General features: G+C 35.9%; 1 protein-coding gene across 1 annotated transcript in view; it reads left to right on the top strand.

Annotated features, from left to right (window-relative positions):
* The window catches only part of LOC107748298 (vacuolar protein sorting-associated protein 41 homolog), a 35,570-nt gene that overhangs the window by 11,061 nt on the left and 4,880 nt on the right, over positions 1–19,629 (top strand). Inside the window, exons 4-22 of the mRNA XM_016563036.1 lie at positions 4,286–4,363; positions 4,477–4,551; positions 7,934–7,996; positions 8,458–8,523; positions 11,953–12,072; positions 12,161–12,307; positions 12,837–12,903; positions 13,046–13,143; positions 14,146–14,275; positions 14,433–14,548; positions 14,634–14,690; positions 14,795–14,856; positions 14,962–15,043; positions 17,021–17,113; positions 17,224–17,351; positions 17,453–17,597; positions 17,808–17,849; positions 17,935–17,985; positions 18,087–18,224. Coding sequence (XP_016418522.1) covers positions 4,286–4,363; positions 4,477–4,551; positions 7,934–7,996; positions 8,458–8,523; positions 11,953–12,072; positions 12,161–12,307; positions 12,837–12,903; positions 13,046–13,143; positions 14,146–14,275; positions 14,433–14,548; positions 14,634–14,690; positions 14,795–14,856; positions 14,962–15,043; positions 17,021–17,113; positions 17,224–17,351; positions 17,453–17,597; positions 17,808–17,849; positions 17,935–17,985; positions 18,087–18,224 — 1,758 coding nt within the window. The remainder of the gene's footprint in view (positions 1–4,285; positions 4,364–4,476; positions 4,552–7,933; positions 7,997–8,457; positions 8,524–11,952; positions 12,073–12,160; positions 12,308–12,836; positions 12,904–13,045; positions 13,144–14,145; positions 14,276–14,432; positions 14,549–14,633; positions 14,691–14,794; positions 14,857–14,961; positions 15,044–17,020; positions 17,114–17,223; positions 17,352–17,452; positions 17,598–17,807; positions 17,850–17,934; positions 17,986–18,086; positions 18,225–19,629) is intronic.

The following is a 19,629-nucleotide window of genomic DNA, read 5'->3' as shown; positions in this document are numbered from 1 at the left end:
TTCATGAAGATAAGCTGTGACTTGACTTGCCTCATGACGATCAACTGTGACTTGACTGGACTCAGGAAGATCAGCTGTGACTTGACTTGACTCACGACGATCAACTGTGATTGGACTTGATTCATGACGATCAACTGTGACTTGACTTGATTCATGACGATCAACTGTGACTTGACTTGACTCATGAAGATCAACTTTCACATAACGGGGCGCTGTTGTGTCCGCTATTTTGCGATCAGGCTCATCTGTCGCCGCCATTTTGTGAGTGTAATCTAGTGCGGGGGCCATTACACGAGTGAGTGCGGGGTCGCGTTCCTCCGCGATACCCACAGTGAATAGAGAGCCAACAGTCAACAAAGCAAAGTCCAAAAAACAACTCAGTGACGAACGCGGACCCTCGCGTTTAAGCTCAGATCGTAGAGGTTGATTAAGACAGTCTGGTAGATCAGAATAGTGTGCTATGGCTAAAATTTCGCGAACATAGTTCTCTAGCGATCACGGGCCCCGTCTAAGGGCTAACAAAATCCTTGCCGTGTCCATACCTGGCCAATGTTTCCGGGGTGACATGTAACAGTCTGTGTAGTGTGAGAGTCAATATAATGGTAGAATGACCTCTAGTGGCAATTGGCCGGAAGGCCACGGACCGGATTCGTGACAATGTGCATATACAGTACAGTTTTTGTTGTTGTTGATGTATTCAATAATGTACAGAAATAGAAATTATTGAAATAGAAACTTAATTGTAACTTGTTTTTTAATTGTAAAATTCTAAAATCATATATTTTTTCTTAAATGCAGATATTTCTGGGAGCAGTTTATTATTATTATTATTAATTTTTATTATTACACTCTTGTATAGTACTGAATATAATATTTTTGACTTGTCTGCTCAACACCGTACTTTTCTTAGTCAAGTCAAGTCAAGTCAAGTCACCTTTATTTATATAGCGACAACACCTCTCTCCTCAGTCTGGCATGAACAGTTCCTGTATCAAATGAAGGCCCGCCTTCTGAAATACGAAATGTGCTGTGATTGGTTAGCTGGGCCAGTGTGTGTTGTGATTGGCAGCGCTCGGCGCCTGGTCGGGAAATGTCACGCCCCTCACCATAGCCGCCTGCGAGCTTCAGTGTAAATATTGAGTCAAAATCAAATCAATTTGAGCGCGATTTAAACCCGGATGATTGTAACCACTCTAAGTTCGTCTGCCTTGGGAAAGCTAGCGTGTCTCCGACATAGTGATAACACTCGTTGCCTTCTCTAGTGCAGCTCAACCAGGTCTCGTCCCATTCGTCGGTATTTGTGATATCACAAATCCCGGAAAATATGCATTGTAGTCCAAACGAGTCGTTTGTTGTAGTTTTTGAAAAGTGATTTCTGTTAAAATATCTCCTTTTGAAGTGGACTTTGAGCTTTGTAACTTTGCAGATCTTTTTTATGCTCAAACAGCAACATTACAGACTAACTAAAGTTAAAAAAATGAAAAAGCATAATAGGACCCCTTTAACAATACAGATTGTGTCAAAGCAACTGTACAGCATTAATTAGGAAAATAGTGTGTCATTAATGCAAAATGACAATAGTAAACACTCAATTTTCAGTTAAAGGCAGTTTATCATTGAATTCAGGGATGTTCTTAGAGAAGTGCTTACGCACAACGCTCACAGGCCACCAGCCTTTCGCTGATTTACTGTTTATTTCCTCTACTTTTAGATTTCTATATCTTCTCTCCGTTTTTTTCCGGGCTTGATATTTTTGTTGGTGGAACATTCTACGTGGGCTGGTTAATCGTCATGGCAGCCGGTTCACTCATGCACGGACGCTGTGGAGGAATAGTCATACCTAGTTATGTCTCCTCATCTGATGTTTTATTAACCGCTATTGATTTTTATTCTTTTCCCCCCTGTTTTCCTGCTTTTCCCTGGGGACTTCTTCCCCCCCCCTCCTCCTCTTCCATCTCTCCAAAAAAGGCAAGCTTGCAAGAAGAGGAGACATTGAAAAGCTGAATTTCCAATGAGAGTCCCCCCTTTTTTCACTCTTTCACCTTCTCTCACTTTGTCTATCTCTATCTTTCCCTCTTTCTGTCTCTTCCCTGTAGTCTTTTATGCATGCGCTCCGATGTGCATTTCACCACCTAGACACACAAGAACACGCTCGCGCTAGTGACCCACCTGCCTAATGTTGCCTCATACTTTAAGTGCCAGGAATCCGAATTTCATTTCAGCAATTCCATTTTGATAAATCTCTTTAAGAGCCACTGAGGCTGGTGAGGCCACGCCTTTTATTTATTTATTTTTGGCTGATTTTATTTGGGGAGATTGCGGGGGGTTCTGTTGGACATGCTCGACTGTGCCTGTAAATATAAGCATTTCATTATAGACTGCAGTGAAGCATGGGGCGGCTCGGTGTGCTGCGACAGGGAAAGGTCTGTGCACATGTAAGCAGGTGTGTGTGTGTATATGCGTTAAGACGCAGGGTAACCTCAGTTTCAGAGCTGGACTCATTCTGTGTGTGTGTTTTATAGTGTGTCTGGATGCTTTTGTAAAGCTGGGCCAGTTTGCAGATGGCAGAGCAATAGACCCAAATTTGCAGGGGTGTCAAACTAATTTTAGGTTGGTGGTCGGACTGGACTGAATGTCCCCTTATGTGGCCTGATTTCATTTTATTTGTTTAACCTTTTAGTTACACAATGCAGAGCGCATGCACAACAGATGCTCTTCTGTTGCTAATAAAATCCTAAATCAACTTTATGCTACTTTTAATATTAACTAATAATTATGTAATAAAAAGGAGCACATGGAATTTACTAATTTCATTCACCAGGCACCTATGAAATTGGTAATTAATTGGAAATATCAAACAATCAGATAATCAAACAATAGTAGCCTATTGATGAGAAAAAGAGAACCCGCTGCTTTGGGACAGTTGTTATACCTACTGATCCAAATGAAAAAGTGTTAATCTTCCGAATGCCATGTCAACATGTAATTATAATAAAAGTTCTGGGTAACACTTTAGCATAGGAACCAGTTCTCACTATTAAGTAGTTGCTTATTAGCATGCATATTGTCTATTTATCAGTACTTATAAAGCACATATTCTGCATGACCATATTTTACTTCCCTAATCCTACCCAATACCTAAACAACTTTTCCACGACATTCTAATTTATTGAGATGCACCTGTACCTTACTAAGCAGTAATTAGGAGTTTATTGAGTCAAAAGTCGTAGCTAATAGTTAATTAACAGTGAGAATTGGACCTTAAAATAAAGTGTGACAATGTTCTGCTATTTGAAGATGTAGTTAATATTCAGAACACTACTACTGAGTGACTTTTTGAAATAAACATTAAAAATGTATAATTTTTCTTAAAACACATTCCCACTCTCATTATATCATTGTATTATCTCATTCATCAGCACATGTTATTCTAAAGTGGAAAAATGGTTTGTAATCTTTAATGAAAGTATAATACTGTAACTTAATAATACTTAAGTTATATAATATATATATATATATATATATATATATATAATACTCTGACTCTGAAACAACTTTTCTTTTCTGCTGACATCACCTAGACCTCGTTATAAGCCCCTCCCTTCCAACCACCTTTCATAGAACTCTTTGCACTATCCTATTAATTACCTTTGCATATAATTACAGTTTCTTTAAATTGTTTGAACATCTTGCGTCAGTTAACAAATTAATAGGAAGTTAAATAGGTTACAACGTTTCACAATGTCGCCTGCAAATAAATTGAAATGCATGCACTATTTAGGAGTAAACAGCCTTCAAAATCTAATTAATTTAGTTTTTTAATGACATAAAGTTTGAATTGGTTGGTGGTGATACTGGCAATTTACATGAGATTATAGCTAACGTTTTTCATACGTTAAACTCTGAAATGTAATTGCATTAGTCTGACAGGCAGAGTGTTGGTGTGGAGGGCAGAGGTGTGTGACCTGTGGTGCATATATTATGTTGAAGCGTTTTGATATGTCGGGGAAAAAACGCTATTTCACACTGGGCCGCTCTGATAAATAGGCTTTCCTGTCCTCCAGCAATTTCACACTTTTTGCCCTCGAAGGGTCCAGCCGAAAGCACACACACAAACACAAACACACACTCTCACATACACGCACAAACACTGAGGCCTCACAGCCATGCCTGGTAAATCTAATTTTTAATACCTCCTGCACAGCTTTTAGCTCTGTATAAGTGTAGGATGTCCCGTGGTTTTGACTTGTGTGTCTGACATGTCTGTGTCTCCTGTTGCTTTCAGTTCCTGGCTCTTGGGACACACTTTGGAAAGGTTTACCTTTTGGATATTCAAGGAAATGTTACACAGAAGTTTGAAATTGTAAGTCTGAAATGTGATTGTTATAGATATGTCCATGTTTGAGCTAGGTTATGTCTGATTATAATATTTTTATGTTACTTTTGTCCTTCATCTTTTTTCTTCTATGCTCATAGAGTCCAGTGAAAATAAACCAGATCAGTTTGGATGAGAGTGGCGATCATGTTGGCATCTGCTCTGAAGATGGAAAGGTGAGAATTCCCTTCATTCACTTCAGCGCCAATTGTTCTTTAACTTCCTGTATTAGCCCTTTATGATAAACCGACCACAGTCCCATCTTTAGTCAAAATCCGAGCCCTCAATTTATTCCTAAAATCTGAGAGCAATGACTTATCAATTAATACTATTCCTGTACCTTCTTCTAAAATCCAAGGGCAAAAAAATATATAAATTATTCAAGAACAAGTCCTACTTCTGTAAATCATGTTATGCATCAGGCTAGTCTAAGAGGTTTCTCAGGAATAAACTGCTCAATTATGATTTCAACCAACAACCAGTTACGGCCAAATTGTTAAAATATAATTGGCTAGTTTGGTCTGAAATTAGAATCATGGAAATTAAGCAATGAATTAAAAAAAAAAACCTTTGTTATAATGATTTTTAAAAATATAGGTAACACTTTAGAATAGGGATTACTTATTCACTATTAACTACAAATCCCTCAATAAATTCCTAATTTGCTGTTTATTAGTTAGTAAGGTAGTTGTTATGTGCCCCTATTATGGATTTTTGAAAATTACCTTTCATGCAGTGTGTAACACAGCTCTAAGTGAATGAAAACATTTGGAAAAATGAATCATTGAGCGAATCGTTTGGGAGTCGTTGAGCAAGTAAGTAAAAATAAATGCATACTATAAGACAAGGAAGTTTTTTTTGACCTTACATGCATGTCAATCTGTTGTTAGGGACTCCCAAAACCAAAATATGAACCTTTCATTACCCATAATAGGGGCACTTTAAGTTTAGGTATTGGGTAGGATTAGGGATGTAGAATAATGAAACGAGTCGTTTTTAAAAACGAATCCCAAGCCGTTTCATTTTGACATCAACATGAAACATTAGCATATTGCCCGCCCACTTGTTGGTCTTTTCGTGTTGGTTTAAATGAAAGTGCAAATTCATTATTTGCCACTAGGTGCAGCTTTTGGAGTGGTAAAAATAGCGGTTTCCCCGGTAACGCTGTACACAAAGCAGCACTGCACTCACAAACGTGCTTTATCAGGCATTACAGGCATGATGAAATGGAAATGAGACCAATTGGACCAATCACCGCAGATTAGCGTCACGCAAAGGGGGGGTTTGGAAAAATGAATCATTGAGCGAATCGTTTGGGAGTCGTTGAGCAAGTAAGTAAAAATAAATGCATACTATAAGACAAGGAAGTTTTTTTTGACCTTACATGCATGTCAATCTGTTGTTAGGGACTCCCAAAACCAAAATATGAACCTTTCATTACCCATAATAGGGGCACTTTAAGTTTAGGTATTGGGTAGGATTAGGGATGTAGAATAAGGTCATGTAGAATAAGGCATTAATATGTGCTTAATTACTACTAATAAATGGATAATATTCTAGTAATATGCATGCTAATACGCAACTGCTGTAGTTAAGAGACCCTAAAATAAAGTGTTACCAAAATATATTTTATTTATCTATATTTAGATTTCATTAGAATGGTAATTCAAAGTGCTTTAAATGAATAGAAATTGTAGTCATAAAAAATAAATAAATAAAAAATAAAAATAATAAAAACAATTAAAAAAAATTGAAGAAATTAATGAATTCGTTAAAATGATAAAATGATTAAAGGGACCATACATAAAAAGACTAGTGAACTATTGACATTTTAAAGAGCATGTTCAGGTGTCTGTATCACAATGGTGGAGTGATTTTATACAGTCCCAGCAAAGTATGTGAGGTTGCGGTAGTCTGCTGCATCTTCCACAGCCCAGCACTCATAACTAGCCTGCAAAATGGATATTTGCATCATGCAATACACAATCAGCACTAATTCTTGGGGTGTGTTTATGCCATTTCCTGATTTGCAGGTTTATTTAGCAAATCGGGTGCAAAATCCACAGCATGCGCAAATAAACAACGCCATCAGCATTGCACAATTCATTCTTAGTGAATTTCACCATGAGAGTCTAAGGAGTTGTTTACTTGAGTTTTCATATCTTTCTCTGTTTGCAAGATATGATGCAGTGCCTGTCTTCCCACTCAATACCGACTCCATCAACTCTGACACCTGCAGAAACAGCATGCACACATTTGGTCCATTTTAAAATGTGTTTTAAAAAAGAACTGCTCTCCTCCTCGCTCCTTCTGTGATTTCTCCATCTATCTGCTCATTGATCACGAGCTGGCTGTTATCAGTCCACGGAGGCTAATCATCAGCACCTTGTGTGGCTTTCTCAGGCTGATCTGTGGCATGATAGACCACGTCTATCCCTGTTACTATGGCAGAGGCGAGATCTTGTCGCACCTACACCAATTAAAATCAATATAGAGGCCATTGTTTGCTCCTCTGCACTGTTAATCCTATCTTACCGAATGCGTTTCTACCGTTGTTTGGCAAAATGTGACATGTAAGATTTTTTTAAGCGTTATTTTTTTCATTATTAGGTTTTTCCAAAAAGTAGAAACTGCACTTTATACATAACATAAACAATTTAACAATTAAATTTAAATTTAACTATTTAAAATCAGTAGTTACCAAGATAAGACATTTCATAATGTCTTTAGTAAATAAATGGAACATTTAGGATTAGGTAGCCTTCAACAAACTTGTGATAGATTGGTGTGTGCCTCATAATTAATACATATTTATAATATACTTTTTAATTTGCTCCTAGACTGTCTAAACTGTGTCACTAGAAAAGTATACTTGAGTTTATTTTATTTTATCGTATGTTAAACTGTTAAATGATTAAACTATTATTAATTATTAAATTTAAACTATTTGATATCGAGGCATTTGTTTGCTCACTGTTAATCTCAACTACACTTACCAGCTGTTTTGCTATTGATGTTATACAATATATGACACATTTCTTAAGAGGAAGAGTATTTTATTTAGGTTTTTCCAAAAAGTAGAAACCTGCACTTTAAAATAGACGATTTTCAGAATAGCTAAGCTTGTCGTCTGACCAGAAAAACAGGAACAATTTGAAGTCAGTAGTTTCCCTCCCCCACCATCATCTTAAATGCAAGAGGATGCTTTACTTTTCAATGGAGTTGTACTTTTTTTGAGACCTCGCACTCATTTTTTAGTTTCCTCTTGTTTTATACAGACAGGTGTATGTGAAATGTTGTGTTAATGCTTGTTTGTAGCCGTCGGGGACTGCAGCACCGCTAGTGATTAAGTCAGTAGCATAAAGGCGTGCGAGGGCAGAAAGAGTTGACCTTTCCACTAATTGGGAGTCTGGCAGATGGTTAACTAGCCCACTGGATGGTCTGATGCTTTGCCCAAGTCAACTGTTATCGCAGAGCCCATCTCTGGACCACAGTGATTTTACCTTAAAAAGACATCTCTGTGTCTCTTTCTCCATTTCTCTCTCTCATCTTTTCCAGGTGCAAGTGGTTGGCCTGTACACTAGGGAGGGCTTCCATGAAAACTTTGACTGTCCCATCAAGGTAACTTATTGCCGTTAATGCAAGTCGTCGGTCCCCCGGCAATGTTTTTGCTGCCTGATGGGAAATAGCCCTTTGATTTCGATTTCCCGTCACAGCAAACATTGATAATTCTCGAAAACAATGTAATTTCAGCCTGCTACTAGTCTTAATTGATTTCTCTAGGGCATTTCATATCATGCATGAGCCGCCTGTTTGTTGAGCATGAGTGATGTCACCTATGGCACACATTAAAGAGAGCCAGGTGCTGTCATCTTCTTGTATCGATACTTTTGTGTATTGGACTGTGAGGATCAATCCTTTAACTTTTCCTGGGTTTAAAAGCACTTTATTGAACATGTTTCAGACTGGCTGTAGTCTAACCCCCTCTGAGGCACTATATGGCTTTAGAAATACTGGAGTGGACATTGATATTAACTCAGGTGTTGCCGTAAACTGAACCGAAGTCTCTTGTTCAATTCCAGGTCGTGGCGCTACACCCTCAGTTCAGCAAATCCAACAATAAACAGTTTGTGACTGGAGGAAATAAGGTAAGTCCAGTTTCACAATCACCTGGGACTCAAAACTCACACTGTGAGTGTTAAAGGCGCAGTTTCAAAACTTGTCTATGTTATTTCCAGATCTCATTGCACTCATTGTCCAATTAGTTCCTCTCTACTTTTAACAAAAAAAACGCATTTGTTTGGCAACTCTCATATTTTGACTCAGAAGATGCTAAAAGCTGATATCAGGTCTGCATTGGGTCCCAATCCCACGTTTAGTGGTTAGAACAAGTGTTCTAGAAATTTTGAGCCTTGGTGCTCATGTGGGAGATGCAGGTTCAAATCCAGTTAGAATCATGGTCTGATTACATTTTCTCTCTCTTTCTTCCCAAACATTTCCTGTCTCCTATTTCACTGTCATTATTTACTAGCACAAAAGGAAACAAAAGCACATTTGTTTGGCACTGACTCGTGCATGTCATTTTAGGTTTGAATCAGTATGTGACTACATTACGATTCAAAAGTTCAGGGTCAGTAATTTTTTTATTAAGACAGATACTTTTATTCAGCCAGGATGCATTAAATTGATCAAAAGTGACAGTAAAGACATTTATAATGTTACAAAAGATTTATTTTTCAAATAAGTGCTGTTATTTTGAACTCCTGAAAAAAAGCATCATGGTTTCCACAAAAATATAAAGCAGCACAACAGTTTTCAATTCAACATTAATATTAATTAGAATTCTTTCTTGAACAGCAGATCGGCATATTATGATTTCTCATCACGTGACAAGACTAAATATGTACAAGTATAAATTGCATTTTTTTTTAAATACTGTATTTTTATCAAATAAATGCAGTCTTGGTGAGATTTCTCTTAAAAACATAAAATCTTAACAACCCTAAGCTTTAAGATTGGTTGCAGGCTTCTTGCAAAAATATAAGAATCATTTATTGAAAAAAACACATTCATCAACCACTGAATTTTCAAAAGGAAGTGTCTCTGTTAATGTGGTTTGAATGCCTTAAAATAAAAACAAAAGCCACATTCATACCTGAGGTCTAAACATATATTTTGTGGTCTCCATCAGTTGATGCTCTTGAGGTTTCGACACTGAGGGTTAAGCTAAATTATTTGAATGGAATCATTTTTTGTCATGTTGAGTGCCGTGTATAGTGGGGACTCAAACTGAAGCTTTTTGGCATGAAACGTTCTTACCGTCTTGGCCTTAGACTGGGGTCAACATCAAGGAGAGAGAGAGTGGTCCATTTTCTCCAAAGTGTTGTTCACTAGAGAGATGTTGTTTCTTCTTGCGCAATAAATAACTGTCATTACATAGAGTGCCATAGTGTTTGCAACATGTAGAACACTCTTTGGCTTATGGACTAAACAAATACGCTCATTTTTCAAAGGACACAATGCTACCAACTGAAGATGCCACAGTCCGATACATTCCAGACTCTGTACATCTATAGAAATGAAAACAGGGTTTGTGTCTGTCGTAAAAGCACTCAGAAGTAGTTGATCTGTTTGCATGCACTGATCAGACATCTTGTGGCTGGAAAAAAACTTCAATTGCGAAGCGAATTTGAATAAATGCCACTGGTTCTTTGTAAAGTGGACCGTTAGAGATTTTGTTGAGACATACAAATCTTGAACCACTCAAATAGAGTCTTCTCAGTTTCTGTAAATCATAGATTGTTATCCTCTGTGCCATGATTGATTCTCATAAAATGGCTTCACGCTGTTACTGCATTGTGCTTATCAGAAGAAATTAACGGCGTCCATTGTGTGCCATGGTGGCCAAGTCCTCTGCATTTTCCTCCCGCTTCTGCTTGTTTCCTTCTCTCTCCCTGGCTTAAGGTCCCCATAATGCAGCCCTGCCATGAAAATCAATACGGCTTCCACTGAAGACGCATCTTGTCAAAGGCAATTCAATTCCGTCTGCTCGGCTCTTGGAGTGTCATCTCCTAGTGCTGCGCTGTGATCTGTTAACATAGCCAAAAGTGTAGAAAAGCGACATTGAACCGTCTTTCCTTTCAGTCACTTTCTCTGCAGTCAGGTCAGGTTGGCTGTGTGGTGATTGTGTGTGGCATTTTTGACACTTTCGATTCAAGGTTATCCATCAAGTGCGTTGCCGCTTTGTGCGTGTGATTATTATCGCACGAACCCCTCAGAAAATGTTGTTTTTCACCAAATAATATCCGACTTATCAGAGTAAACCAAAGCATTAAATACCTTTTTGAAGAAATTCTGTTGTTTGAGTCTCTTCTCTTGTCAGTTCATGAGATGTCAATACAGTATCATCTTCTCTCATGTGCTTTTCAATTGTGTTGTACTGCGTACCTGCGTAAGTGACTTTATAAATGTCCCATTATCTAAAGGTTGAACCGAATGTTGCCTTTTTCTAAAATGTATTTTGATACTGCTTGTAAAATGATTTTTATTGAATTTCTGCCTGAATGTGACATAAACACCATGAAAAGGCCAATGAATCTACCTAACACACTGATCCAATCCAATACTTACTGCAGTATTAGCAACAAAAAAATACTACTACTAATAATAATTGTACCATATTAGACCAAAAAAAAAAAAAAGCCACTGGGGCAGCCTAACCCAACCCATTCAAAAGGCTTATCTTTGTACTGAATTTAACCCTAAAAGGTGGTGCATATTAGTACCTTAAATATATGTTACCATTCAAAGGTTTAGGGGTCAGTAGGATTCTTTCTTTCTTTTTGAGAAATTAATAGTTTTATTTAGCAAAGGTGCATTAAATTCATCAATAGTGACAGTAAAGACATATAATGCTACAGAACACTTCTATTTCAAATAAACACTGTTTTGTTTGAACGTTCTTTTTAATCAAAGAATCATGAAAAAAAAAATACAGTATCACAGTTTCCACAAAAATATTAAGCACCACAACTGTTTTCGACATTTCTAATTATTATCATACCTTTTTTGAACACCAAATCAGCATTCTATAGATCATGTAACACTAGATGTAAGACTTGAGAAATGGCTGCTGAAAATTCAGCCTTATCATCATAGTAATAATGACATCAACAGCTATTTTAAATTGTCATAATTTTAATGGTTTTTACCCAAATAAATATAGCCGTGGTGAAGAGACATCTTTTAAAAACATAAAAAAACCTCACTGGCCCAAAAAGTTGGAGCGGTAGTATATATGAATAACTTTTAAAAGGGTACCACCCTAGTGACTGTTGTTCTATATATTTTTCTTTTTCAAGAGTAAAAGCAAACAATGAAAACAATACAAATATTCTCAAATCAGAATTAAAAGACACATGTAGTCACTGACTTTCTTGTGTTGTACCTATTTATGCTCTGTATTCTACTGCCCTCTGGTGTTGTAATGCAAACACTGTGGCCTATTCTGTTTTGTGTTGGTGAATCTCTGTCAGCAAATGCTCACTAATGTTAAATTAATGAAATATGTCCTATAGATTTTGCTTTATGAGAGGAACTGGCTGAACCGTTGGAAGACCTCTGTTCTCCATGAAGGAGAGGGAAACATCACCAATGTGAAATGGAGAGCCAACCTCATTGCCTGGGCAAACAATGTGGTACAATCAGATTTAGACACACTGGACATGTTAATTAAGATGCCTTACTAATAATGATTTGATCTAAACTGTAGTTGATGTGTTTTAGGGTGTGAAAATTTATGACATCAGCAGTAAGCAACGCATCACTAACGTGTTGCGGGACAACACCAATCTTAGGCCGGATATGTACCCTTGCAGTCTGTGCTGGAAAGACAACACCACGCTAATCATCGGCTGGGGCTCTTCTGTTAAGGTGTGTGTTCAGTACAACTGCAGATCAAGTGTTTTAATAACTAGGGAAGCTCATTTCTAAAAATATGTGACCATGGACCACAAAACCAGTCAATAAGGGTCAATTTTTCGAAATTGATATGTATACATCATCTGAAAGCTGAATAAATAAGCTTTACATTGATGTATGGTTTGTTAGGATAGGACACTATGTGGCCAAGATACAACTATTTGAAAATCTGGAATCTGAGGGTGCAAAAAAAATCTAAATATTGAGAAAATGTCCAAATGAAGTTCTTAGCAATGCATATTACTATTAAAAAATTAAGTTTTGATATATTTACGGTAGGAATTTTACAAAATATCTTCATGGAACATGATCTTTACTTAATATTCTAATGATTTTTGACATACTTTTTTTTTGACCCATATAATGCATTTTTGGCTATTGCTACAATAATACCTGTGCCACTTAAGACTGGTTTTGTGGTCCAGGGTCACATATGTATTCTTATTTGAATAACGTTGTTTGGTACATTTGTTTTTCTCAGATATGTGTTGTTAAAGAGCGTGATCCAACAGAAATGAGAGATCTACCCAGTCGCTACGTTGAGATTGGTACTGAGCTAATTACAGTCAGACACATAATCAGAACATGTGATGTAACATAATTCAATTTAAATGGACAGTTCACCCAAAAATGAAAACCTTATCTTTTATTATCTCTTAAGATGTACAAAACATAACTTTTTTCTTTCAGTGTCAGCATTTGAGACCGAGTTCTTCATTAGTGGACTGGCACCTTTGGCAGATCAGCTGGTCACTCTGTACTATGTCAAGGAGAACTCTGAGCACATGGTAATATTACACACACTCACCAGAGCTAAGATCAGGGGCCTCATGACATGTCCAAGGGAGCTGCAAGATGACTTGAAATAAATTCAAATGAGACAAAGCAAGCTATACGCTGACAACATGTTCATTTTAATTCATTTCCTCGCAACTGGCAGTTTATTTAAGAACCAGGATTCTCATTGTCTTGGAAAACCTGGATATATAACAGAAAAGTATGGAAATTAATAAAATCTTAAAAAGTCATAGAAAAACAAAGTCATGGAAATCTTTTGTAATATGTATGAATTTATGTATACACACCTTTATAACAAATAATTACATTTCTAAAAAAGTTATGTCAAAGATTTTATTGGGTAGAAATTATTGTTTGTGAGTACAAAATATATATAAAAAAATAAATCCAGTTATCACAAACTACTATAAAAGTCACATAAATGTATAATTATTGGGTAACACTTTACTTAAAGCCTTTATGCACAATGCATTATAAAAGTACTTTTAATGCATTAATTATGCCTTGCAATGCACCTTAAAATGCATTGTAAAATCTCATGAATAATTGTAACCACAGTTAATACATTATAATACTTATCAATCATTGTTACACTATGCATTTTAAATTCGGTTGTAATTATTTACGACAAGATATAATGTATTGCAATGCATTATGAATAATTATAATGCATTATAATCCTTTTAATAACCATTTATAATGTAAATGGTTAATTGTACATAAAGGCTTTAAGTAAAGTGTTACCAATTATTGAATTATTATTTAAATTATTTTAATGTATTTACTTTCTGTAAACAAAAAAGTTTGGAAAAAATCAGCTTTGTCACTGCATCAGAAGTACCAGAAATATCAAAAAAGTCTTTGGCAACAGAGAGCCTCAGAGGCAAAAATGTTGAGAATCATAAAAACAAAGTATCTTATTTGAAACATTTTGTTTTGTATTGCTGTAAGCATAAAATTTACTTATTAATAAATATAACTGTTTGCCACAGGAGGAGGAGTTCAGAACACGGCCTCGTTTAGACATCATCCAGCCGTTACCCGAGGGCTGTGAGGAGATCTCATCAGACGCTCTCACTGTACGCAACTTCCAGGAGAACCAGTGCAGGGACTACAGGCTCGGTATGATGAAGACAGAATGAATGAACAGCTGGAATGCCATAATAATGCAGAGGGATACAAATCACCCAAAACCCTAATCAGTCTAATCAGTTAAATTCCCATTTTGATGATATAGTCATCATTTTAAATCTTTGAATCATCTGTGTTGCCATTCCAGAACACTCTGAGGGAGAGCCTCTATTCTACATCATCAGCCCCAAAGACATTGTAGTGGCTAAAGAAAGAGACCAGGATGACCACATCGACTGGCTTCTGGAGAAGAAGAAATATGAAGTAAGTGTTTAGCAGTTATATCATAGCATTTAAAAATTTGAGCTGTACTTGATGATTTCTGTTTTGATTTGGATTTTTGTTACAGGAAGCACTGATGGCTGCAGAGATCAGCTTCAAAAACATTAAACGGCATGATGTACAGGTGAAAACAAATGAATGATGTTATTTAATGTGCAGAAAGCTAGTCTCTCAGATAATAACCTGGACTCACAGTGTGGCTGCTTCCTGTCTGTGCTCTGTGAATAGAAAATTGGAATGGCGTACATCAATCATCTGGTGGAGAGAGGAGATTATGATGCAGCTGCCAGGTTCAGGACATCAACCTTCTGATTTATTGACCTGTTAACCGTTTAAAATATGGATGGATGCCTTAATATATGCCCCATTTTTCTCTCTGTATTCCTTATTGACAGAAAGTGTCAAAAAGTGCTTGGAAAGAACATGGATCTCTGGGAGAATGAAGTGTACAGGTTTAAAACCATTGGACAGTTGAAAGCAAGTCTGCAGAATTTGTATTTTTTTTTAAATAATAATTATCTGTGTTTTATAGTAAATAATAGTATAATATTAATGAGGATACTTATTATTGTTATTATTATTATTAAGAATAATTGTTATTCATAATAGTAATAAGTCAGTGTGATGTTATTATTTTTGTTGTTGTTGTTATTATAATTTATACAATATATATTATTATAACTTAGACAAAGTTCTGAGAAATTAATCAAATGTTTTTATTATTAGTTTTTCTCAGTCGCTTTGGTGCATTTCTCAGATCAGAAATGAAATTCTCAAAACTACTTGTTCAAACCTCCACATCATCTAGTCACTTGTGCACATCATAAAAGCAGTTTCTCATTCTTTTGAACAAGTTGCGATTGCTTTGGTACATTCATGCAATTGATTATGTACATTTGTCTGTTGTTTCCTACATTATCAGTGGCTAATGTCATATTGCTCAAAATGTATTATATAGTTCTCTGTGCAATAGTCTTACCCCTCAAAACATCTAGTCATTAGTTCATCGTTTAAGTCAATAAAAGCAGAGTGGTTGATCTAGTTGTCATAAACTGTCAAGCATATTTTCTACACATTTCTATTAGACTTTTTTTTAAAAAAATTTGCCAAGAATTGTGCAAGTGAATCTTGACTTTCACTAATAAAGAGAATGTAGATCAACCAATGATAAACCAGTTTTCTGAAATAGCTCAAGTGTAACTGTGAATCCTATCCAGTCTCTTTCAATCAATATCCCACATACAGTAATGTGTAAATTTGTACTTTTGAAATGGATATATGGCATACAGAAGAAGTGCAGCCTTCTGCATTTCATTACAGTGACTGTCATCCAAACTGTTGCCATTGTTTACATCAGGTAATACTAACAGAGTGCACTGTTATATTGACAACATGACTAAGACTTTTCATTTTGACAGCACTGATATGTTCACTGACAAAAATACTTACTTTTGAGAGATGAACTAAAGATTTTGAGTAAGTTAGAGACTTTTGCAGGTAATCCATTTTGTGGTGCTGATTGTACAAATTGTTTTGAGAAATGCACATACTTTGCAAATATTAAGGATGATTCGAGAAATGCACCAAAGCGACTGAGAAAAACTGTAATAAAATGATTTTATTAATTAACAAAATGTTTTATGTAGAATATATGAAACATATGAATAATATATTAAAACAGAACTTAATTTTATTAAGCATTGATAAATTATCATGTCAATATTTTTTATTGTTTTTGTCAAGAATTTTAGTGTGATCTTTATTATGATTATGTTGTGATAATATATTAATAATATCACGCTTTTTATTATTATTATTAATGAACACTTTTGTGTTGTGAGAAATGAGTAACATTTTAATATATATATATATATATATATGTATATGTGACCCTGGACCACAAAACCAGTCACCATAAGGGTAGATTTTTTGAAATTGAGATTTATACATCATCTGAAAGCTGAATAAATAAGCTTTCCATTGATGTATGGTTTGTTGGACAACAATATTGACAATATTTGGCCAAGATCAACTATTTGAGAATCTGGAATCTGAGGGTGCAAAAACATCAAACAAATTGAGAAAATCACCTTTAAAATTGTCCAAATGAAGTCCGTAGCAATGCATATTACTAATCAAAAATTAAGTTTTGACATATATGTACGGTAGGAAATTTACAAAATATCTTTATGCAACATGATCTTTACTTAATATCCTAATGATTTTTGGCATAAAATAACAATTGATTATTTTGACCCATACAATGTATTGTTGGCTATCGCTACAAATATACCCGTGCTACTTATGACTGGTCTGTGGTCCAGGGGCACATATATTTTAAAATATTACAGAAATAATAATTCATCAAAAATATCAGTTTAACCTAATATCTTTCATTTTTGCATTGCACAAATGCTATTTGTTAACTACCCACTCCATTCTACTTCCTCCCAGGCCATCAGTCAGTACTTACCAAGAGGAGACCTTCGTCTTCGACCAGCAATTTATGAGATGATACTTCACGAGTTCCTCAAGACTGACTATGAGGTATGTGTTTTCCATTAAATAGTTTTTTCACTTGCGTGAACAAGATGGTAACCTATTACAACAACAAACTTTACGGAAGAAGGAAAATCCTTTTGTTGTTCTTCACACAGGGTTTTGCCACACTGATTCGTGAGTGGCCAGGAGAGCTGTATAACAACATGGCTATAGTTCAGGCAGTGAATGAACACCTGAAGAAGGACCCCACCAACAGCATGCTTCTCACCACACTGGCCGAACTGTGAGTGAATGCTGCCAATTCATCAATAAATGAAAAGCTTGTAAAATCATTTTAAAAGCAGCTCTGCACAAGTTAGACTGATCTTATATGTGTGTATGCAGCTACACATATGATCAGCGTTATGATCGTGCTCTGGAGATCTACCTGAAACTGAGACACAAAGATGTTTACCAACTCATTCACAAACACAACCTATTCTCCGCCATCAAGGACAAGATTGTCTTGCTCATGGATTTCGACAAAGAGGTAAAACATCTATTTTATTCCTTTGGCAATACTGAGGACCTTTGTTTTCGAATTTAATGCAAGAAACTTGTCAAGTGCATAAGTTCAGGAAGTTATGGATTGTTTTGCTGATGATATATATTATAGATGACTTTGGAACAGTGTGATTTATAGTCAGAGAGATGTGTCTGAAGGATATGTCCGCCTCTTTGTTCTCTTTTTTTTTTTTAGAAAGCTGTTGACATGCTGCTGGATAATGATGATAAAATATCGGTGAGTTCAGTGCAGTGGCCTCAGTCTTCTGATTAAACCCTCCTAACTCTGTACAGATGAACATCTGTGTGCTTCTCTCCCACAGATGGACAAAGTGGTGGAGGAATTAAAAGACAGACCTGAGCTGTTACATGTGGTATGTTGAATATGAGCTGTTTAAATCATACAGATGTGTCTGAGGGGTCCAGCTGTATTAACATCGGATGTGTTACTTGCTTTTTGCCTGTTTCTCCTCAGTATTTGCATAAGCTGTTTAAGCGGGACCATCATAAGGGGCAGAAGTACCATGAGAGGCAGATCAGTTTGTATGCTGAGTATGACCGACCCAACCTACTGCCCTTCCTCAGAGAGAGCATGCACTGCCCACTAGAGAAGGTTTGTATACAATTTGTGTCACTAAACAGGAAATAACACATTAATGGGGTACATTTTTTTTAAGTTGACTTAATCATCATACATTACTGTTCTAAATTTTGGGCTCAGTAAGATCAAAAGTGACAGTTACATTCAATTTCTATTTCAAATAAATGCTGTTCTTTTGAGCATTCTATCATCACATAATCCTGAGAAATTATGGTTTCCACAAAAATAATAAAGCAAGAACTTTTTTTTCAGCATTGAGAATAAAAAAATTTTGAGCAAATTAGTATATTAGAATGATTTCTGGAGGATCATGTGACACTGAAGACTGGAGTAATGGCTGCTGAACATTCAGGTTTGCAGTCACAGGAATAAATTATGCATTTTCTCCTAATATATTAAATATATTATTATATTAAAATATATTAAATTATAAAACAGTTATTTTAATTTGTAATAATATATTTCACAATATTACAGTTTTTACTGTATTTTGATCAAATAAATGCAGCCTAGTGAGCATAAGAGAAACCATTTTTAAAAAATGTACTGATCCCAAACTTTGGTTTTGATCAACTTTTATACAAAATTATATATATGAAGAGTATAGATGCAAAAGCCTAAGTGCCGTTTTAGAAGAAATTTTCTTCTAAAATTAGCATTTTTATCAGGCCCCTATGTTTATGTCCAGTTATTTCACTTAAATGGCAAATAACCTATTTATGTTAAGGTGATATATATGTATACACACACAGTGCCTTGTGAAAGTATTCATACCCCTTCATTTTTTTTTTTTTTTTCAAATTTTTGTTGTTGCCTTGTGTTAAACTGCTTTAAATTACTTTTTTCCACATCAATCTACACTCCATACTTCATAATGACATAATGAATTCATACTTCATAATGACAAAGCAAAAACAGAATTGTCACAACTTTGTAAATTTATTAAAAATAAAAAATAAATACATTGAAATAAGTATTCATACCCTTAACTAAATATTTTGCTGAAGCACCTTTACAGTCTCAAGTCTTTTTTGTTTGATGCCACAAGCTTTGATCATCAGCATTTGGCAATTATCTGCCATTCTTCACCTCACGTCTTCACCTCTCTAGATCTGTCAGGTTGGATGAGGGCAGATGCACATTTTCAGGTTTCTCCAGAAATATCTGGCTGGGCCACTCAAGGACATTCACAGAGTTGTCTATAAGCCACTCTTGCTGTGTGCTTAGGGTCATTGTCCTATTGGAAGGTGAGCCTTCTGCCCAGTCTGAGGTTCTGAATGCTCTGGACAATATTTTAGTGCATTGAGCTTTTCTTCTACTCTGACGAGTCCCTCGGTCCCTGCTGCTTTTACTATTGGGATGGTACTCTGCAGGTGATGAGCAGTGCCTGGTTTCCTTCAAACATTATGCTTGGAAT

Source organism: Sinocyclocheilus rhinocerous, unplaced genomic scaffold (genome assembly GCF_001515625.1).
Source record: "Sinocyclocheilus rhinocerous isolate Xijiao unplaced genomic scaffold, SAMN03320098_v1.1 scaffold1762, whole genome shotgun sequence".
NCBI lineage: Eukaryota > Metazoa > Chordata > Actinopteri > Cypriniformes > Cyprinidae > Sinocyclocheilus > Sinocyclocheilus rhinocerous.
This window is presented reverse-complemented; position numbering and strand designations above follow the sequence as displayed.